At 41.6% G+C, this 22,462-nt stretch overlaps 1 protein-coding gene and 1 pseudogene across 1 annotated transcript; both read left to right on the forward strand.

The window, feature by feature from the left end:
• The first annotated feature begins 57 nt into the window (after positions 1-57).
• Positions 58-18,714, forward strand: ubtd1b (ubiquitin domain containing 1b). Its single transcript, XM_085361252.1, has 4 exons — positions 58-820; positions 10,424-10,651; positions 10,774-10,931; positions 12,914-18,714. Exons 1-4 carry the CDS (start codon positions 739-741, stop codon positions 13,184-13,186), a joined length of 741 nt encoding a protein of 246 aa, XP_085217378.1. The 5' UTR covers positions 58-738; the 3' UTR covers positions 13,187-18,714.
• A 1,354-nt stretch (positions 18,715-20,068) lies between these two features.
• On the forward strand, positions 20,069-21,902 carry LOC146626322 (uncharacterized; annotated as a pseudogene).
• The last annotated feature ends 560 nt before the right edge of the window (positions 21,903-22,462 follow it).

Consider the following 22,462-nt stretch of genomic DNA (forward strand, 5'->3'; position numbering starts at 1 on the left):
CAACACCTGGCTGGATGCTTTTGCGCAAGCGTAAAGAAAAAAGTTCGGCGGCGCTAGCAGACTGCCGCTGGTCACCTTTCACCAGCGAAGTAGGGAGAATTTTTTAGGGGGGCTATTTAAAGAAAACACTGTACCGAGCTCGTCAAAGAACTGAAGTACTCCTTCGTACGGCGGACAGAGGGAGACTGTAATGACCCGCTGCGTTTGTCAGAGACGGAAGATGCGGGGAAATGATATCGTGCGCGCGGAAGTTTGTGTTTACTTACGCCGTGGTAGCTAGCGTGTTGGCCCTGTTAGCCTGTTAGCGAGAAAGGTGCGCTGTGTCTGGACGGGTTAATAGCAACACTTACAAGTCAGCCCAGCTACGTTAAACAGTAGAAACATACTGTATATATCCTGAAGCTAACAACGAGCTGGTGGCAGATGCTGGGGATTGCTCAAACTCTTGAAACATTGGTGCGGGCCACGAGCCGTGAACTCTGCGTGCGCGTGTCAACACGCAGGCAGAAGTTATTTACAAAGAGGGCACTTTAAGCCCTAATCTCAAACGTATAGACCTGCAAAACGTGATTTAAATATTAACTGCCGCCCTCAGTGCGGTTACGAATGACATATCAGGCTTGCGTCCCTGTGCGTGAAAACCATCCTCCTCATCTGACCTAGTACATCGTCCTCGTCCGCAATGGGGCCCCTGTTTAGCCAGTGAGACCCGTAAAAGCGATCTGGAGCCCGTTAGCCATGGGGGGATGTATGGGCAGATACTTGGAAGGCTGGGAAGACTCGCAGAGTCGGGGCTCCTCCAGGAACGGTGGACGAGGAGGTAAGGCAACATTGTGTGGATGTTGTATTAATATGCGGAGAGGTTTCTTTGAAATATAAGAGCTGGAAACTTAAAGTCAACAGTGTCTCTGTCCGTTGATGATCAGTGATGCCAAAAAAGAGAAATATTTCGGCGTTGATAGTTTTGTGTTGCTATAACAATAGCAGGTTCAGATTTATCTGAGAGTGCATTTCTGGCCACCACTTGTGATTCGCATCCCTTTTTTGTGTCGTGGCTGCTGTTAAACAGAGGTCGATACCTCTGTTTAACAGCAGCCACGAGAGGGCAGGTGCACGAAATCTCCATTCACGATTCCTCACACACATCAGGAAACTGGATTCTGCTGTAGCTGTCTGACTTTGATGTGTGCCTCTTCTGTATCAGTAAAAAAGGGCTTGATTCTTTAGCTTTGACGAGGTAGTTTTTCATCTTATCAGTTCAGACTGGTGAAGCTGTATATTCAGATAACATCTGTACCAAAGTTGATGACAGTAAGCTCGTTGGGTGATTTTCGTATATTAAAATCTAGGGCGTAAGCTCTGTGTTGTGGTTACTGTAACAGCCAGCTACGTTACATTAATTCCAGAAGTTGCTCTCTTTTCACATCAGTTTATGTCTGTTGGTTACGGACTTTCCTGGAAGTTAACATAATAATAAACTGCTACTTTGTTAATCAAACTAAAGTTAACCATCAACACACAGGCGCAGTGCAGCTGAATTATTAGACACTGGGAACTTCTACTTTTGCAGAAAACAATGGTGATTATATTTTGTGTGACCTTGTTATGATACAGTCATTATTGGGAGATTAGGGCTTTACAGCCTGGCAGGTTCATGAATGGGGGTCACGTAAACATTTTGGGATGGGAAAAGACTTTCCAGCTTTTTCATATTTCTGTCATATTGCTTTAAAAGCATGCACGGTTGTGTGACTACAGTGCAAGCACACTTGAGCTCAGTGTTTGCCTTAGAGTGGCTGCTCAGGAAACTAAATGTCTGTTATTCATTTGGATGCAGGTTCTGTCCCCTTGATTTGTTACTGCTGGAAAGTTTTTCAGTCCGCCTTTTTCCAGTGGGAATTGTCTCCAGTTTGCATCAGAAAGATGGGAGGTTTTGAAGATGGAGTCCAACTTTCGCCATATAAAAAAGGGCGTTGTTTGAATAGACTTTCTGACCCCTGCTTATGGAGTTGCATCCTAAAATTAGACTCTAACATAGATTTTTGATGCCAATATGACCTTCAAGGTAAGTTTCTTTGTCGTGTGCCAGAGTAGCTATTTAAAGTTAAAGCTGTCAGAGCCAAGATACCCAGGCTTTCTGGCAGTGGCTCATGTTGATTTCCCAACTTGATTAGACTCAACACGCTCCCTTTGCTAGACAAGGCTTCGATCAAGAACAAGTCACATCATGCCCCGCTGTATCAGTGACTGAGACTGATACTGACTGTAACTCTGTTACATACATGCTCATAAAGAAACCCCATTTGATAAGAGGAAGAATTGGATAGCTCATATGGGATCTCAATTTTTTCGTTTGTTCCAATTTTGTTTGGATAAGAGCTCACTAATTTGTGTTACTATGTTCATGTTAGGTCTGCCTACCACACGCTTAAAGGAACAAAAAGGAGTCTCGTTTGCATTGTGATGCTGAGAAAAATAATGGAAGAACATGTTTGGACTTTAAATAAACATCTGCAGAAACCCGTTATAAGATAGTAACGCATTTAGAAGCAGCATGGATGTAACTGAAAGGTGATTAGAAATGCACAATTTCCAGTTTATTTTAAATATTGATTTTTAAAAAGTCAAATATCAATCAGGCTATAAGAGTATACAAAACCTGCTGAATATATATGCACAAGGTTCGCTTGCTAGTTTTGTAAATCACCTAATAATAACGGTAGACTGATTAACCATGATAATGTCAAAGCTCTCAATGATTAGGATCTCAAGAATCAACAAAACAATTCACTGGAAAGTAAGCTGAACTGTAAATGAAAGTGAAACCTGCCCGTTCCAAGGTGGTCTATCTATTTTGAATGTAATTGCTTTAGAAAACAGCTTGATTAAGGAGAAACACATTGTTTTAGTTGACAATGTCTATAATTTACAAGTGTTGTTGTGTTTTTGTTTTTTTAAGCATCTCTGTAACAGTGGTTTACAATTTCAGTAAAAAGCAAATATAGATCAAACCTCAAACCAGCCTTCCCATGAGTGGCTCTCAGCACTGTCTGTATCCAGCTGTCTCAGACTAACCAGAAATCAGCTGGGCTGTTGTATTGTCACGTCTAGGCTGGATTCTGACCTGGAGGCGTTCAAGTCATATTTTCACTTAATTGGCTCGTCTCGTACCGAGCAGGGTTACTGATACATCAACACATCATCGCTCTGGTTGAACCAAACCCGTTTCACAGCTGTCTCAAGCACATTCCCATTTAAAGGGTGACCGCTATTAGAGTGATCAATCCAGCATAAACAACATAAACATACACATGGACAAAAGTAATGGGCCACACCTCTTAATCTTTGAATGCAGGCTTTGTCACAACGTATATAATCAGTCACATCTTTTTGCAAAGTGGAAAGACAGCTGCTCAGCCAGCTAAAGTTAATGAGTGGGGTCCTTCTCTGGTTTTAACATCAGCACAAAAACTGTACACCGGGAACTACAAGGTATGGCACAGCTGAGCAGTTTGTGTTACATGTGGGTGTCCCAGTACTTCTGGCCTTACAGTTTACAGTACATGCTTGGGCTTGATTTTTATTGCATTTATGATTATCTTGTTTTTATGTTTGCTGAATGCCCGAATTATAATTGGAAAAACAAAAATAATTACCCAGTCTTAATATTAAGATTAATTACTTTTGCTCAGAGTTTGCTGAAAATATTCTGTAAAATATTATAGTTGCTTCAGGGATCATTTTCAGATTACAGAGACTCATTGTATCTTTAGTGTAGTGTAAACATTGGTTTGACAAGGAAAAGATCCCCCAGATCCATCCTGGGAGGAGACCTGAATCCCTTTGGAGTTGTGTCATGAAGGGCATCCAGCATAAAAACCTGTCAAATCCAACACGCAGAGCAACCCGCTGTGACGACCCCCTGTGGCTGTGGGAGCAGCCGAAAGTAGCTTTTAGAGGCTGACTGTATCTTTAGCTGCAGAAAGGTGAAGGAAACAAAAGTGGTGATAAGATAAACAGTTACAGCACGTGAGTGAGTGTGCGCCAGTACGTCCTCATATTGATTTGGTCAGTGGCAATTCGGTCAGTGTCATCTGGCAGCGGCGTTATCTTTGTTGCTCTTTAAAGGAAGAACGTGGACAACCACACCTTCCCCCCTGATAGTTTGCCTTATTTCAAGGGAATGTGTGCAGCTGTTAAATGTCTTTGCAGGTTCAAAGCAACATCTTGGTAAAGTAAAGCATTTGTTCCTAGCGTTAGGTAATCTTCATCAGCCACCTGTAGTTGTCGGGTGTGCTGTTTTTGCAGCACAAGGAAGCCTTGTTGCTGTTTTCTGTTTTATGAGGCATTTCACCGAGTTTTTTTTTAAGACACACACACTTATCCCCATAAATTTTATTTCTGTCACTCGCGCTCTCTCACCGTACTGCAGTTTCAGCAGTATTCTCCTATAATGTGAACATTTTTGCACGCGGTCACACTCCCTATTCTTTTTCTATACAGTTTAGCTCACTGCTTATAAGTACAGACACAGTGACACTGATTCATAGGAGTGTACTGCAGCACTGCTGTTTGCCTGCGTGTATCAACCCATCCCCTCTTCTGATGAATTTTGTTAATATTCAAACTTTAAACTCCTGAGCATCTCAGTGGAAGATGAAGAGGATTAACCAGTATGAGGCCAAAGTCTCTGTTACCTTATTTAACCAAAATAAAAAAGCTTAATGACTAAGACATTATATGTGCACTACACTGCTCACATAACGTTGAGGTCCGGGCTTTGTGAAGGATAGTCTGTGACCGATAGTGTTACACGTACATATTTCCTACCCAGGTATGCTTTTACTGCATTTATAGTGTTTTTGAGGTCATTGTCATGCTGAAAAATGCCAACTGTGAATCAATACCATGCAGTACCATTTGGAAAGAGATGGCACTGCTTGGCAGTAGGGCTGCCACGATTTGTCGACTAGTCACGATTACGTCAACTATCAAAATCGTCGACGACTGATTTAATAGTCGACGCGTCGTTTGAAACTTTGTACGATCACAAAAGACGCAGGAATAAGTGGCAGGATTTAAGAGTGTAATAACGGACTGAAACAGAAGATGGCAGCATTGCATGTACAAGGATGTCAGCTACCGTTAAACCCCGAAGAAGAAGAAGAAGAAGAAGCAGCTGTGTCCCAGAATTCATAGCGCGGCCCAGCGCAGTTTCCAACAATGGCGGCAGCTAGTTAGTTTTAATGTTACTCTTATTATTCTTTCTGGGTCACAAAATAAACGTTTAACATATTTTCAGGCGAGAATGTAGCTGTGTAAACCTCAAATATCTGCTCAGTTTATCAGGACACCACATATTTTCAAAAGCGCTCCGACGTTTTCGGAGACATCTGTTACCCACTAGCTCGTTAGCGAGCCGGGGGCTAGGCTCACTAGCGCCGTGAGAACACCGGACTCCCCGCAAATCGTTTTCAAACCCACCGCCGTCTTTCGCTACTCAGGTTAAATATATATGAGTCACTTAGATAACTTAAAATGTTATTGTTTGGCTTTTTTTTTTTAGTATTTTATTTGTTCCTGAGTAAATCAGTTTGTCTGAGATTAAAGTTATAGTTTTTACACAGCTGAATAAACGTCAAGCAGACAGCTGATTATCAGAAGTGTGAGATGCTCCAGAATATACTCCAGTGTCCTGTTATATTTTAGATAGCAAGGAGTTTATTAAACTTCACCGAAACAATCTGCAAATTTCATTAAAATTTAATAAACTATCATCTTGTCTTTATTTTTAGTTAGCACAGACCTTAAACACTTAAAGCTGTAAGCTAATGATAGTTATATAAGAGCAGATGCTGCTGGTGCAATAAGCTGTAGTTTTACGTCTAATGGATGATGATCTGATTAGTCGACTAATCGCAAAAATAATCGGTGACTAGTCGACTATCAAAATAATCGTTTGTGGCAGCCCTACTTGGCAGATTATACCCTAATGGTACTTTCCTGTGTTCATAATTCCGTTAGTTTTGAGAAGATCTCCAACATCACTGACTAAGGGGCAGTAGACTGCTTTAGACCAGGGGTAGGCATCTCCAGGCCTCGAGGGCCGGTGTCCTGCAGGTTTTAGATCTCACCCTGGGTCAACACACCTGAATCAAATGATTAGTTCATTACAAGGCTTCTGGAAAACCTCAAGACATGTTGAGGAGGTAATTTAGCCATTTAAATCAGCTGTGTTGGATCAAGGACACATCTAAAACCTGCAGGACACCGGCCCTTGAAGCCTGGAGTTGCCTACCCCTGCTGTAGACATTGCCCTTTGCACCACTCCTGACCTCATCTGTACTTACTGATAACACTTTGAACCAAAAATCTCATATCTGGATTCATCCAGCAAAGACCTTTGCCAAGTCTTTGCTGGATTGTCTGCTATTATTCTTAAGAACATGACTTTTAGACACTTAATTTGTTGTAGATGATATTCAAGGCCACTCCATTTATCTTTGGTCTTCCACCTGTCGGCTTTCCTCTTTAGGAATTAACTTTTAGGACAACATTACAATGCTGTGCCTGTCAAAATGTGTAAGCTTTGGCATTGTTCATAGATTCAGCAAAAGAAATGGGTATTTCGTGCTTTGGTGACAGGCTGCTAGTAACAAAGTGCCTAAAGAAGCCATTCACAATTGGCTCTTTTCTAAGTTGCCTGTTAGGCACAAAACTGGTTCATTCCTTGAGTTAGAAGCCTTTTTGATGCTTGAATGATTTATAGGTCGTTGTTAAATGGCTTAACAAGCAAACAGAAAAGGAGTAGGGTCCAAAGAAAACCTTTGCAAGACCTTCAGAAAGCTGGGAGAACTATTGCTCAAGATCCCATTAAAAATTACAAGTCTGGTTTCTTGGAAGCAAAATATAAAGAAATAAGGGCTGGCTCAAGACTTTAGAGCAGCCCTGTACTAACCAATAGATATAAATGCAGAATAAAGTGACACAGACTGTGGGGAGGAAAAAAACAGTTTGCAATAGCTGTAGGCAAAACTTGAAAAGAAGACATTTAAGTAGTTGTTGTTGTTGTTGTTGTTGTAACACAAGCCTCTTTTGTATGATGCGTTTTGCAAGTGTTACGTCACGTTGCCTCGGCAGAATGGAAACAGATAGTTGAGGATTTACAGCATGTGTTTCATCTTAGAAATGAGGAGGTCTTTATGGTGTACCCAAGTTTTATAGAGCCATGTTGCACAATGGAGTTTTCAATGAGCTCATGAGAGTTTGGAATCTCATAGTGCCTTTAATGTATGCAGTGTTTATTACTGATGATACTGATGCAATAAGCTTCTAAGAGCCAGCATGTTCCATGTTAAGGGCTATGTGCTACAAAATAGGAGCAGGTGGACCTGTCGGTAGCTTTTCTGAGCTGAGTGATCTGTAAACAGAGCATATAAAGACAGTGGCGGCACTATTGTAGTAATAATGCATGTGGTGTTTTTTTTGGTTTTTTTTTAAGTACCATTACAGATGCTTTAAAAACACTTTTAAACTACAGAGGCGGGCCGTGTCTTTAACTGCAGAAAGCTGAATGATGTAGCGTGGTGATAAGATAACTGACTACAAGGTTGAGCCCACTTGGGTGTCCTGTACACTGTGTACGTCCACGTTGACATAACTGCAATATGTCTATAGCTCACGAATGTCAAACACATCTTCACATCATGGGCCACATACAGCCTAATCAGACCAGTGATAGTCCTTTCTGTCAGTAAATAATATAATAGTAAAAATAGTATAATACTAAGTGCAATAATCCTTTCTGTCATCGTTGTATTTTTACTCAGTTGTATATAGTATTTGTATTTGTATTCTATTTTTATCTTATTGTATATTTATTTTATTTTATTCTACTGTATATAGTATTTTATTCTATTCTGTACAGTTGTGTACTGTATTTATTCTTATTGTATTCTAATTTTTGCCTCATAACTTTTGCACTGTCCACTTCCTGCTGTGACAAAACAAATTTCCCACGTGTGGGACTAATAAAGGTTATCTTATCTTATCTTATCTTATCTTATACAGAAGTTTAACCATACATCGAATTCCTCAGATATCTTCATATTAAGGAAAGAAGTACTACAACCTTTCTTCATCATGTAGAAAAACTTACTTTTGAAATTGTAAGTTAAAGAAATCTGTCACCATGACTCTGTGGAACCAGGTTGTACATATTAGGTGTGTAAAATTACAGAAAAAAATGGTTGTTACTCTGTAATAATATAACATTTTTTAACCAGGACCCATAAATACATTTTTAAAAAAAGCAAAAACAAAAACATGTTGTAGGTAGTGAAAAAAATCGACTTTTCTGCCATTTCATTCTGTATGAATTACTTATTTACCTGGTGTAGTATATATTGCCATGTAGGTTTTCATCAGTAATGCTATAAAAGTTATGAAAATAAAGCTAAAACTAGGGATGTTCCTAGTGAATAATTTCTTAGCGTACTTTTCCCCTTCATTTAGTCAACTAACTATTCTAAAATGAAGAAACAAGTTAAATTTGTCAAAAACTCTCTACACAAAGGCATTTTAAGCATTTAACACATTCCTTAATCAATCATGTTGCTTAACTGTGCAGCACCTTGGTTATGAGCATTATGAGCATTTCATGTTCTCCAGAAAAACACTTCTTCACCTGTTGAAAATGTGACAAATTATCATCAGAAAAACAAATAAACTGTGACTGAAAAGTGTGGCACATTGTGCTGTGTGTTATGAATGATGCACGCTGTTCCATATTCATGCCAACCACTTCAATAAAAGTTTAAATCTAAAATGACAAAACGATAGAACGATAGCAATTTTTTTTTCTGTTTATCTGGAGTCGGGGCGCAGGGGCAGCAGCCTATGCAGAGAAGCCCAGACCTTGCTCTCGCCTGCAACCTGATCCGCTTAATCTGGGGAACGTTGTACCATTCCTAGGCCATCCGATAGATATAATCTCTCCAGCATATCTGGTGCCTCCTCTCAGCAAGACATGCCCGGTCACCCAGAAACCTCACCCAGAAACTGCCCGCCTTTACTTTCGATGTGGAGTAGCAGCGGCTCTGAGCCCATCCTGAATGGCTGTACTTCTCAGGGAAAAACCATGCACCCCTGGGTGAAAGTCCATTTTCGCCGCTTGTATCCACGATTTCGTGCTTATACCTTTTAAAAGGACTAACAATATTTGTGTTAATAATAAGATCAGTCCCAAGATTGGTGCATTCATGCTGTTTCTCAACAATGATCCTCCATCTGATGGCAGATGGCTGCATAACATTTGGGACACAGCAATTAATCTGCATTGGATATCAATTCAAATGTTTTTGGCTCTCATGGACACCACAGGCCTTTTTTTTTTTTTAATTTTTGCTCAGTGGTAGTGAGGAACCTGCTTTTCTTTACTTGGGATTCACTCGCCTTTAAATGCTAATCCTACACCAGGATTACTTGTCCTGAGCCTCCTGCACTATAGATAATTAGTCTGGAAGAAAGGCAACTCTGCATGCGAGGTGTCCCTTTTGTATGCTGTATTTTCCATCAGTCCACTCTTCAATGTGTGGCAGCTGTGACGCAGGCATTAGCAACTATAGGCAAGTTTAGTACTCAGTTTTATTGTCAAGCTTTTACGTTGATTTATAGCTTCATGTATTTTATTTCTGGACATCCGTAGCTTCAGTCAGAGGAATTTTATGCCGGCTATGATACAAACAGGTGTGGAAAATCACTGGAAGTTTCAATGATGGGTGGCTGATCCTAGCCTGTTGTCCTTATGCTTTCCCTCCAGATCAGTCAGTGTTCTCCTGGCCTAGGTGTGCTCTGTATTAATAGTGAATAGTGGGAAACATGAAGGTAAGGTTACATAGACAGATATAGAGTAAGCATACGCTTCATGGATACAGCAAACTCTGAATGACCTCCTAATTTTAGATTGAGAAGACATGTTAGGGTGGGGTAGGACGATCTTTCTCTGATGACAGCTCGAGTTTCTGTCTGGCAGTTCTGTTTATTACAGTGAGGAGATGAAAGAACAGAGTTAAGGCTGGGCTTTCCTCATTAGCCAAGCTGCCTGCTCTCTGCATTCGGCATTCACACATGATAATGAGGATTGTGAAAACGACTTCCACTGACTGTCGTGTTTGGATTCCTGTTGTTTCTTCCTCCATTTTTACAATAGTAAGAAGGGAAATAAATTGTACATGTGGGTGAATTAATCAACACTTGTTTTGTAATGAGAGGACCTCATGCTGTGTTCAAATGTTACCTTAAATTAGATGTTTTCAGAATTCTGCCTCTGACCTTAGAATTTAGTGGGGTGTTTGTTTTATTTGTTGCGCATTATGAGTGTGAAACTTCAGCATTAAATTAATACACTCCTCTACCTTTACAGGGCGTAACGAGCCTCTGAAAAAAGATCGTCCCAAATGGAAGAGTGACTACCCGATGACGGAGGGCCAGCTACGGAGCAAGCGGGATGAGTTTTGGGACACGGCGCCGGCCTTCGAGGGCCGCAAGGAAATCTGGGATGCTCTGAAAGCAGCCGCTGTGGCCTTGGAGTGTAACGACCATGAATTAGCTCAGGCTATAGTGGATGGAGCCAGCATCACACTGCCACACGGTGAGGACAGAACACACACAGTATACTTATACAGTACAGTTCTCACCTCACTCTCACATAGGCTGCTTAAACCAGACTTAACTTACAATGTGACCTGTTTTTCTGTGGCATCCTCTTCTCAGGTACCCTGACAGAGTGTTACGATGAACTTGGGAACCGCTACCAGCTGCCCGTCTACTGCCTGGCACCACCCATCAACCTCATCTCAGAGCGTAGTGACGAAGACCCCAGCGACAGCCCTGAACCCCCAGCAGCATCCAAGAAGGAATTCCAGCTCAAGGTACCACGACTAGTACATCTCCTGTAAGACACGGGTCACGTTACCAACTGATTAGGACTAAATGGTGTCATCTGCATATTAATCCACACTGTAAACACTGTACTCAATGTAATCAAATAGATGTACTGGTCTAATATTAATTCAGAGTAACTGATTAAGTTTAGACGAATATTCAGTTGGGTGTATTAGTAACTCAAGAGGCAATGGTTGCCTCAGTCTTTGTTTTGGGGTTTTCCTTAAAGTTTGCATAAAAAACTAAATATGTAAATCTCCATACAGTCATGCCAAAACTACAGTTCCAAGGTTTTGCATATCAGAACATGCTAAAAAGTGGTGTAGTCCTTGAGCAAGTCATAAAAACTGATAGAATTGACTTTTTATACTGCCATTAATCATGCAATAAAAAAAAATGCAGAAACAGTGTGTGAAATGCTGAGTACACCCTTACTGCTTCCACAACAATTAAGGGGGTAGATAGCAGCCAGGTGCTAGTAATTTGAATAGATTTGTTTGCTGGTCAGCAAGTGTGAGCACTTCTATAAAAGCAGAAGTTTTAGTAGTTTGCTATTCTGGAGCATTCAGGTGTGTGTCGACACAGTTCCAGACAGAAATGACAGCATTATTCGTACCTACAGTTCATTTAGTCTGCTCCAAATCAGTTGATGACTTTGTAAACTTGTAGCTTTTGCTTGTATTTTGGTTTCTTTTTGCACACAGAAAAATCTATATTAATTCCAAGTGAACCAAAATGTTTCACTGCAAGTCAAGTGAGAGTGTTCAGTTTGCTGATTGGCCAGATGTGTCTGAGGTGAGAACAACTAAAGTAAATACAAGAAGAAGATGCTGTGCTCCCGACTATTGAACATGAACATGAAGAATTTGCAATCACGTCACAACTAGTTGTCTGTACAGACCTTTGTACATCTATAGTACCTTGCCTCATCCCAGAATACAAAGCATACAAGGGTCCAGGAAGATTTTAGCTCAAGCCTACAGCATTTGCACCGTAAAGAAAGTTTTCTGGAGTTCATTTGGAACCACACCAAGACCAGCTCCTCCGCAGTGGTGTGGTTGTTTTTGTCCGCAGCCAAGTGCGATTACCGTGGTCACACCTGCACAAACGAACCGCAAGGGGGAAAACGAACCAGTTCAATTTAAATGGACCAAGCACTGCAGATATGAAAACACCCTAAGAGAAACAACGATTGCTTCCACCTATGTGGGAAGGGTTATGAGGCCATTTCCAGTGACAAAGATGACTCTCATGTGGAAAACAATTATGTCAGCCACCATTCTTCCCAGCAGTGGAAGTAACAGAAAATTCCCCCACTTCTCAGACTCTACAGCCCTACTTTAACATTTAACATGCTGAAGTGAACTGTTAAAGTTCTTGACAGAACAACTAGACAAAGACTGAACAAAGTCTCTTCTCTCTAAAAAGAACAAGGCAGCATGTCTTAGGTTTCAAGAACTGCTAAAGTCTAGGAAATTTTTTATTATGTTCTGATATGGAAAACCTTAATATTAGTAGAGTGTGACTACATCTGGGTCAAATCATCATTAATGTTGTGGCTGTGCTTCTCCTGATTAATTGTTAAACTGCTGCAGATTGACAGGCTCTGGGAAAGTTGATGTAGTTACACATTACTCTGTTTTTGTGTTAGCTAGCTGTTTGAGCCGGTTTATCAGCAGCTGGTTTCACCTTTGGACAGAAAAACAGATTTCATCCAACATTTACTTCCTGTGGTTATGAGTCATATCCTCATATGTGTCTAATAAGTGCAAACAGATGCTAGAGAAGCTTATGTACTAACATTCATGCAGCTTTTGACATTTATTAAGACTTCTTACGGGGTTAAAACTGTAAAATGCCAACACAAAACAAGCCACGGACCAGTTTTTGAGTTCTTTGCATTTGGAACTTGGCTAACCTCTCCATGCAGCATTGTTAGCTCACTCTTCTGCTCTCTGCTCCCCTGTAGGTGCGGCTGTCCACAGGAAAGGACTTGCGTCTCAGCGTCAGCATGGTTGACACCATAGGCCAGCTGAAGAAGCAACTGCAAGTCCAGGAAGACATCGACGCCGTTCACCAGCGCTGGTTCTTCTCCGGGAAGCTGCTCACGGACAAGACACGGCTGCAAGACACTAAGATCCAGAAGGACTTTGTGATCCAGGTCATCGTCAACCCACAGGCACTCCAAGCCCCCAAACCATCACCGCCGACAACCACCGGCTCCTCACCTGTGCCCGAGTAACCGAGGACCATCAGAGGAGCGATGCAGTCTGTGATGGACCAGAGGTGCCTCCCAATGCTGGATAACTTATTCTTCTTGACAAAAGCTACTGTTACTGAAAGAGAAATAAACTGTGAGGGTGAAACAAACAAAAACAGACAAAGAAGAAACTGAAAAGTGCTGCTTTTTTCCCCCCTTTTTTCTAAATGTCCCTGTGTGTGCACGTGTGTGTTTTTTGGGGGGGATCTGCTGAGTCGTTCCAGTCATCACACGAACCAGAGATGCCTGTCATCGTTGCATATTAAAGCAGAGCTCCTCGCGCTGGTGTGCAAGCCTTTTCTCAGTGCACAGAACGTGCACATCAGAGCTGCACATGCAGACTCTGCCTTTGCCCTTTAGCCTGCTAACACAGTGCCAACAGAGGAACTGCAGAGGCGTTGGTTCTAGAGCGTATTTCTGCTATGACACCTATAAACTCAGCACTGTTGCTCTCTTTCTCCTCCACAGAAACAGGAAAGGAAAGCAGGAAAAAAGAAACGTGCTGAATATTCTTCTTCTTTTTCCTTTCCCTTACTGAGGAAATAAAGTCAACTGGGCTTTTTTTTGCACATTTAAAGATTAGTACTATACTTTTGTGGTAGTTTGTGTGCCTTCTACAAGACAAAAGGGGGGGGGGGGGGTAATCACCTGCAATTTTATTGTTGGGCTAATATATCTTCTTTTTTTTGTTTGTTTTTTTTTAGATTCAGGAACTTTTAGATGGACCTAAGCTATAAGTGTTGCCTTTATTTCTTTTAAAAGATTTCGTAAGTCTTGCGGACAGAAGAGAATGGTTGTGTGTGGGTGTGTGTGTGTGGAGGGGGTGTGCGACAAGATTACGAAGCTGACCCATACGATGCATTGAGAGTCGAGACTGGACTAAAAGTCATAGCTTAAGTGAATCACGTCATTGATTTAAGGGAAAGCGGAATTCCCTTGAAAAAAGTGTCGTCTTAACCGCTGCATTGCTGACTGCGCAGTGACGCCCTGACCAGCAGGAGGGAGCAGCACAGGCCTTATTAAATTTGATCAGATCAGTTGTTTATGGTCACTTGTTTTGTTTTGTTTTTCCCCTTCCACCACCGGATGAATGTAAATCCAGCTTTTTTTGCTCTCAATGTGGTCTGGTAATGTTGAACAATAAAAGAAAGAAAGGAGGGGAAAAGGGCATTTTCTCTTCACCAGCAGGTATGATACGGAGCGGCGAGTGAAAACAAAAAGCTCAAGCTGATTTCTTCTTTTCTTTTTTTTTTCTCCCTTCAGTAAAACTGGCCATACTGGTGATCCCCTACATATCATGACTGTTGCTTACAAGCACACCCCAGGGATTTCCACACGATGTCCAGTTTGCTTCTCATGTAAAAGCAGTTGTTTAAGGCCTTCTGTGTGGCAGGAAGGCCCCACAGAGTGATTTAAAAAAAGGTGGATTTGGGAATTAAGCATTCATTTTGCATATAGCAAACTCAGCGTATGGCAGTAGGCGAGGTATGGTCTTAAGCAGGCAGGGAAAGGGAAATGCAGCATGCTGCTTTATGGGATTTTTTTTTAGGGGGGTACTAATACTGCTGGAGTTTTCTTTTAACAAATTTTAATTTAATCATATTTTCACAGATCTGACTGGAAAGCTAAAAATAAAACCAACCAAAATCTGTGCTTCAAGGCGAGAATGTTTTTTTTCTGTGGTGGCTTTCCTGTAAGCTGGTGTCGATTCAGAGAACAAGGAGAGGTTTTTTCGAGCTTGTTTGTCTGTCTTAGTTTCACACTGAGCGGTGAGCACGCACTGCCTGTTTGCTTTACATCATAGCACATCTGTTAGTGTTCATGCCCCGACTCTAACCGGCTCTTGAAGAGCAACAATAATTGTTTGGAGGGAAGAGAGCCATCAGGTTTGTCGCCAGCCGCAGCGGTCACCAGAGGAAACAAACGAGTGAGATCTGATATCTGTATGTAAATCTGCAGACGAGCTGCAAGATCTTTGGCAGTGGAACATTTTCACTTTTTATTTATAGCTGCTAGCAGTCCAGAGTTCACTCGACTTCGCTCACCTTAAGCAGCCTTTGTTTGTATGTACCCGTGGAGAGCATTAGCTATCATCTGGGAACTTTTTAAATTTAACAGTATTCATAAGTGATGACCAGTGCACAAAATAAGCTTGGCTGATGCTGGAATCCCTGAAAAATTAGATGTTGTCCCCAGAGGCTGGACTCCCAGATTGATGAGCTACAAACAAAACAGCCCCACATTCATCCCCCTCATGCTGGACCATCTGAATCCACTTTAAATCTCTGTGGCTGTGTTCACACTGGAGCTCAGTGAAGATGATTTTGCCTGAATAATAGCCATGGATCACTCGGTGTGAAAAACACCGTGCTTTATTATCACAATCACCCTTTCTTGTATTTGCAATCAGAGATATGAGACTGCTTTCCTGAGCAGTGTGTTTGCACAAGAGTCTGTTTGTATGGGAGGAAAAATAAAAGCCATAATCCTGATCATGACATTTATGTCACTGCGTAGCACACCCCAGCTGATTTTCTTTTTTTCTTTTCTTCAGTGACTCATTTCAAACTCAAAGTGCATTTAAGCTACTTTTTTTTTCTGTTGTCCTGTTTCTGCACACAAAGGAGGAAAGCCAAAGATACAAGAGCACTCTGTGCATCAGTTCCAGGTCACGTTGCAGAATAACGCATCAGCTGGTTCACTGTCACAAACGTCCACAGCTGGACGAGCTTTGTTTTCATTCTCCGCTCCTGTCGCACAAATATCCTGCATCATCAGCATCGTGGAGGTAATGAAACTGACCTGAGCCACAGCAGAGAGATGATGTTCCTTCTCTCTTTGTCTAGCCACTTTTCAGCCTTGTGGTTCATTAACTTGTGTGTGTTTTAAGGATGTTTTTCTTTCTTCCTTCACCTTTTACCTGTGGTTCCTAAAGGGATATGTTTTGTAACTATCGTATGCAAACTTGAACAAGCGTTTGTCTCTGTATGTGCAATACAATAGACATAGACCTCATCAGTTTCGTGTCTGATTTCTGCTTTTTGCTGATATCCAACAGCACCAGCCATGAGTATTGTCAAAAGGTACAATCTGCAGTGCTGCAATCACCTGTGTTTGTGTTGTCTCTTTAAAATGTGTTGCTAGCTGTCGCCTTGACCGCCCCGTCCCCACGGGCTCTTAATATTTCTAGAGTAAATATCAAAAGATTAAAATTTGCCTACACAGTTTCATTTTAGTGTCCATTTAGCATTCTGCGGCGCTCATCTCGGCCGTTAAGGTTGGTGTCGTCGGACTTGAGGGTGCTCTGCTGACAGTTTTAATTATGGCATCTCCTGTTATGCCATTCTTGCTGAAGTAAGCTTGTTTGCTTGCTCCGTGTCTTCAATTTGTCCTCTTTATTAATGTCTTTGAGACTTTGAGCACTGACCATTGTCCGACATTAAAGGGACCACATGTTATTACACTGTAAAGTGCTTTAAGGTGCCCTCAGAGAACTGCAAACAGGACCCCTGATCGACAGTATACAAACTACTAAAGCCCATCCCCTCCCATTAACGGTTCAATATGCCAATTAAAGGCAAAGTATAAATATCTGTATGGTTGCATCATAGGAGTGTGCTTCAAAGCACAGCCAGACATTTAGTTATTGCATTATTTAGTCCCCTAAACCTAGAACCCTAGTCACAACCTTGGTTATTTTTATTAAATGTCTTTGTTAAACCAGGCTCTGTGCACACTCACCATATCATATAAAATATGGACATGGCTTGTAGGACTAACAACTGAAGCCTACACTTAAGTGCCTTAAACTGGTATTGTTTTTAACGGCCACCAGGGGGCCACGACTGTGGTTGCATAAAAAGATTTCTCATCCTATAGTCGTCAATGGGAAACCGTTCCTTGTCCAGGTTAAAGGGGAGCCTAAAAACACTGGCTTACCTCGCTAACACATTAATCTTGCGCCGTAGCACACCCCTCTTGGGTTACTCTGGAAATTCTCTTGTTATCAGTCTTTCTGATATGCTGTTGCACATATAGTTCAGACAGAATTTAGGACAGGTTTGTGTTTTGCGTTGTTGCTCTAATCACTGCTCTGCAGCTTTGTGAACTAACCCAGAGAAAAATGTTACCACTCGCAATAGTCTTTTCTTTGTCTCATTAGATACAAGTTACTGAAATCTGTTCCCATAAGGAGATAACTTATCCTCTCAACCTTAGAATAAGAGGAAAGATGAGATAAAATTCCAATTCTGAGGCGTGAGATTAAGCACTAATACATGTTTGTCAGTCGAGTTGTGTTTTGGAGCTCACTCTTAGAGTAACAGCGGGTAATTCAAGATAAAGATGATTTAAGATAATCTGTGAAGATGCATCAGCACAGGCAGCATGTGTGTTTATTTAGCCCCCGCCTTTCTGTCCTGAACCACTTCATCTCCTTTAGTTTGAGTTGAGTCCAGTGACTCATCTTTTTCAGTGAAATGTAATCACAGTTTACGTGACGTCAAGCACTCAAAAATGTGATAAAGTAGAGCTTAAATCAACTTTATGATATTTTTGAGCATCTGGAGATGTTTTTAAATGGGCGGGGACTTGAGAGCAAATCCTTTAACCACACTTTGAGGTGATTCTCAACTGCAGACTGTATAAAAAACATGGACATAGTTTTCAGGTCTTAACAGTGACAATGTGAACGTGCCTTAAACCTGCATTCTCTTATTTATCCAGCAGGGGGCAGCTACTGTCAGTGTAGCAGAAATCCAGTTGCATAGAATCTTTGCATGAAAATCCCCCTACTTCTCCCATGATCTACAATCTCACTAAACATGTTCCTGGTGAACTTTATGGGCTCAGTCACTAGTTTCAAGTCTACATTCATACAGTCTGATGTTCATTTTGTAAGTTGTGTTTATTAAGAGTCAAATTCATGTTTATGTTTATTACGCACCACCTCTCGTTTTAAACACGAAAATCCTTGATGGTCATAACTTAGGGGTGAGGTCACTGCGGCTACGTCCAGCTTTTATATACAGTCTGTGTTCTCATCAGATGCCGTTTAGCCTCTTTCGTCTGAGCACTCTCAATGTGTCGAACTTCAATCGAGCAATGCAAATGGACACTGATCACACACACTCAGTACTGGTCTCAAACTCCTTGGAATAGTGCTGCGTATCTGCAAACATGTAAGACTTGACTGAAATAAATATGTGACATCAGGGACATATGTTCATGATACCCAGGAATTAAATTCCATGTAAAGCTGGTTATAAAAGCCATAACAAGCTAGCGATATTTATTAAAATTCTTTTTTTTGTGGCTATTAACACTCCACACATTACTATTAAAAAATTTTAATTATTCTGGCACAAGAGCAGCCATATGTAAAGCACTCAAAAAAGGAAATGGAAAAAAAGAAAAATAGAGAGATCCTAATACACATTTTTGAAATTGTCCACACCATCCAAGTGCATAGAAAAAAACAAGCATCTTTTAATGAATATGTCTTGAATAACATCTGCAAAATAATTATACCTTTGTTGGGTTCATTTTTGTGCTGACTTCTTTTTAAAACATGATTTTAAAAGGTTGAATAAAATCAAACTATTATACAAATGAAGCATGTGTTTTATTCCAGAAATAAGGATATATATTTGTTTGGTTTTCTTTAATTCTTTACCACAGGATGGCGCTGTGCTCCAAAGCAAACACTTGAGTGAGCTGGTCCCAGCAGAGGTGGATGAAAAACTGCGTGATTTACAGGATGTGTGTTTCTCAAAAACAGTACTGCTGAAATAAAGAGGTTCAGGGAAAGAGTTGTGGAGTACAAAAATTCCTTTTTAGTGGAAAAACATTGCATTTTAGCATTTTCACATGCTTGCCTCATAGCTTTTGTAGGAATTATAGTTCATAAGCTGATAAAAGTACTGACTTTCATAAACATACTTTAAAGCCCTTTCAAAATAAGGGAATGCAGGGGTGTTATAGACCTGTTAAAGTACTTGGGATTCTATTGTATCCCACTTTTTAGATGCTTGACATTAATATTTCTGCACTGCAGAAGTGTGGATGGCAAAACAATCAGACAGTCTTTCCAGAAGGTTCCCCTGTTGAAGTTCTGGTTTCTGTAGGTGGCGCTCTTCTCTTATGCAGCTGACCTGTGGTGAGCAGACTGTACAACTGTAAAATGCATCACTTCCTGTCTAGGAGGTAGGAAACCGCAGGGAGTGCAGTGTTAACTCCCCCCCACAAACCTTCAGTTTTTGGTGCCGTAAATAATAAACGTAGGCATTTATCATTTTTCTACTGCACTTTTGTTTTAAGGGCTTACATTTTTAATAGAGAACTTGTAGCGCAGCTATGGGCTGCCTCTTTCTCAGTCTCTGCAAATACAGTCAACAGAGGGTCTCCGGAGGGTTGTGGTGCACCAGGCCTGGAAAAAGCCCCTTTTGACAGTGGAATTTCACCGGGAGCGCTGTGTTTGCGGTCACTCGTCCAAGTCTTATTCTACACTCTGTTCCCCCACAGACAGTCCCAGGATGACCCTGACTCCACAGCAGAGAGGATTTGAAAACTTGGACAGACACAGATGCCCAAGGGGTCCTAACATTGTCATGGAGACTGGATGTCAGTCATATTGTTTTATGTAACCTTCCAAATTGAATGTACGACGTTCAATTTTTTTTCTCTGTGTCGCAAAACCACTGTAGTGGACATCATACATTTTTACACTAATCCTCCCCAATGAACGGCAAACTCTGAACTTTTACAGGATCAATTTAATACGCAGTACTCACAGGCCTGACAGGAAGAGGTGAACCAAAAATGCAAGTGAAAATCCACATTTGCTGACCCCCAGTAGACATAGACATGCTGTTCTGCTCAAAGCTGGAAATTCCCAAGTTATACACTGTAATTCTAAGGCTTCTGCTCCTATTGACTGTTACCTTATTGTGCAAACCTAAAGCTTGCTGGTCAGTAAGGGCGTTTGCAAATGAGTCACTTTGATAATTTCCAGCTGCACAACTGAGATTAATTTTCTAGTCAGTTTATGGATTTACTGTCATGATTGATGAAATATTTGTTCTTCACTTTAGGTGAATTCCATTTTATTCATACAGCGGTAATTCAAAACATTGATCTTGACCATAGAGTGTTGCAGTTATCCTCTATAAACAAGTACTTGGCGATGTGGGGGAAGAAGAAGTCTCTTTCAAACAGAGTCTATTCAGTCTTGATGCATTCTCAATCATCCAGGATTCTGTTCATCTGGACGTAGCGTTTTCAGTGGGAGAAACTTTTCATCACTCATCCAAGTGACTTCTTCAACATCCTTGTTAAAGGGTTGAATTTTGCTGTCACACCGAGACAAATCCCGCTAGTGGAGCTGATCACAGCCACAGAAAAAGCAATTCGTAACAACAATATTGCAGAAGTGGAAGCAGAGCAACTACAGACGAAAGTTTCGGCCTGTCTCAGCAATGCAAAGCCCCCAATATCCAACATCACCATGAAGGAGAGGAAGGCACTCACATCACTTAGTGATGACAACAACATTATCATCCTTCCGGCAGACAAGGGTAGGTGCACAGTATTGCTAAACCAGAAAGACTATTATAAAAATTTTTTGTCACTACTCAGTGATGAAAATACAAATGAGCTCCTGAAACGAGACCCAGGAAGTGGCTACAGGAAGAGGGCGATAGACTGTCTGAAGCAGTTAGAACAAGACAAGGCTATTGACCTCATACCACAGGCTGTACCCAGGGGAGTCTACACCAAGTCTGTATGGTTTACCGAAAATACATAAACAGGGTGCTCCTTTAAGACCGATTGTCTGCATGATCGACTCTGTCACCTACTATAACATCTCCAAGTTTCTGGCTTCGATCCTCAAGCTGGTGGGCAGCTCTGAACACCACATCCAGAACATCCTGGATTTTGTTGAGAAGGTGAGAGATGTCATTATGGAGGCAGATGAAACCATGGTCTCGTACGACGTTACATCTCTCTTCACTTGCATCCCAGTCACGTAAGCGTTGGAGGTAGTCCGTAAGAGATTACAGGATGACACCAACCTCAGCAACAGGACCACTCTCAGCATCGACCAAGTGTGTTTGCTGTTGGAACTGTCTTCATTCCACCTACTTCACATACAAGGGTCAGATCTACAGGCAGAAACATGGGTGTGCCATGGGCTCCCCAGTTTCACCCATCGTGGCCAATCTGTACATGGAAGAAGTGGAAAAGAGGGCGTTTCTATCCTACCCTGGAACACCACCAAGCTATTGGCTCAGATATGTGGATGACACCTGGGTGAAAATCAAATCTCAGGACGTACCACATTTCACGGATCACATTAACTCGGTGGACCGACACATCAAATTCACCAGGGAGGATATGAAAAGTGGCAGGTTAGCCTTCTTAGACTGTGAGATTTCCATCAGTAATGGGGGACATCTAAAAGCTGACGTGTAACGTAAACCTACACATACGGATCAGTATCTAAGGTTTGACTCATCATCCACTGGAGCACAAACTGGGTGTCATCAGGACGCTACAACACAGAGCGAACACCATCCCCACTGACACAGCGGCCAGGGAGGCAGAAGAACAGCACAACAAGAAGGCCCTGAGTAAATGTGGTTATCCCAGCTGGACTTTTGTCAAAGCTGGAAAGGCACCTAAAGAAAGCTCCAGCTGATCCATGAGAGAAGGACAACCGCTGCCCAAGCAAAAACCTGTAGTGATCCCATATGTGTCAGGAGTATCGGAGCAGTTGAGACACATTTTTTCTAAACACCGGGTCTCTGTGGCTTTTAGGTCCCCCGACACAAACAGAGTAACATAGTGTACGCTGTTAAGTGCCAGGAGGATTGCCAGGATTTATACATCGGGGAAACCAAACAACCTTTGGCGAAGCAGATGGCACAACACAGAAGAGCTACCTCGTCAGGCCAGGACTCTGCAGTCTATTTACAGCTACAGGCCAGTGGACACTCTTTCAAGGATGGGGATGTACACATCCTGGACAGGGAGGAACGCTGGTTTGAGCGCGGAGTCAAGGAGGCCATTTACGTGAAAAGGGAAAGACCATCTCTGAATCGAGGAGGGGGCCTAAGGGTACATCTTTCGCCATCTTACAATGCTGTGATTGCAGCCATTCCCCAACTCTCTGTGAATGGTACTCATGGCCATTGATCAATGGTCTTTGATCAGTGGTCTTTGATCAGTGGTCTTTGATCAATGGGTTTTGGTCAGTGG

This window comes from Diplotaxodon limnothrissa, linkage group LG8 (genome assembly GCF_057381915.1).
Source record: "Diplotaxodon limnothrissa isolate DT_005_m linkage group LG8, D_limnothrissa_male_GT1.1, whole genome shotgun sequence".
Classification (NCBI taxonomy): domain Eukaryota; kingdom Metazoa; phylum Chordata; class Actinopteri; order Cichliformes; family Cichlidae; genus Diplotaxodon; species Diplotaxodon limnothrissa.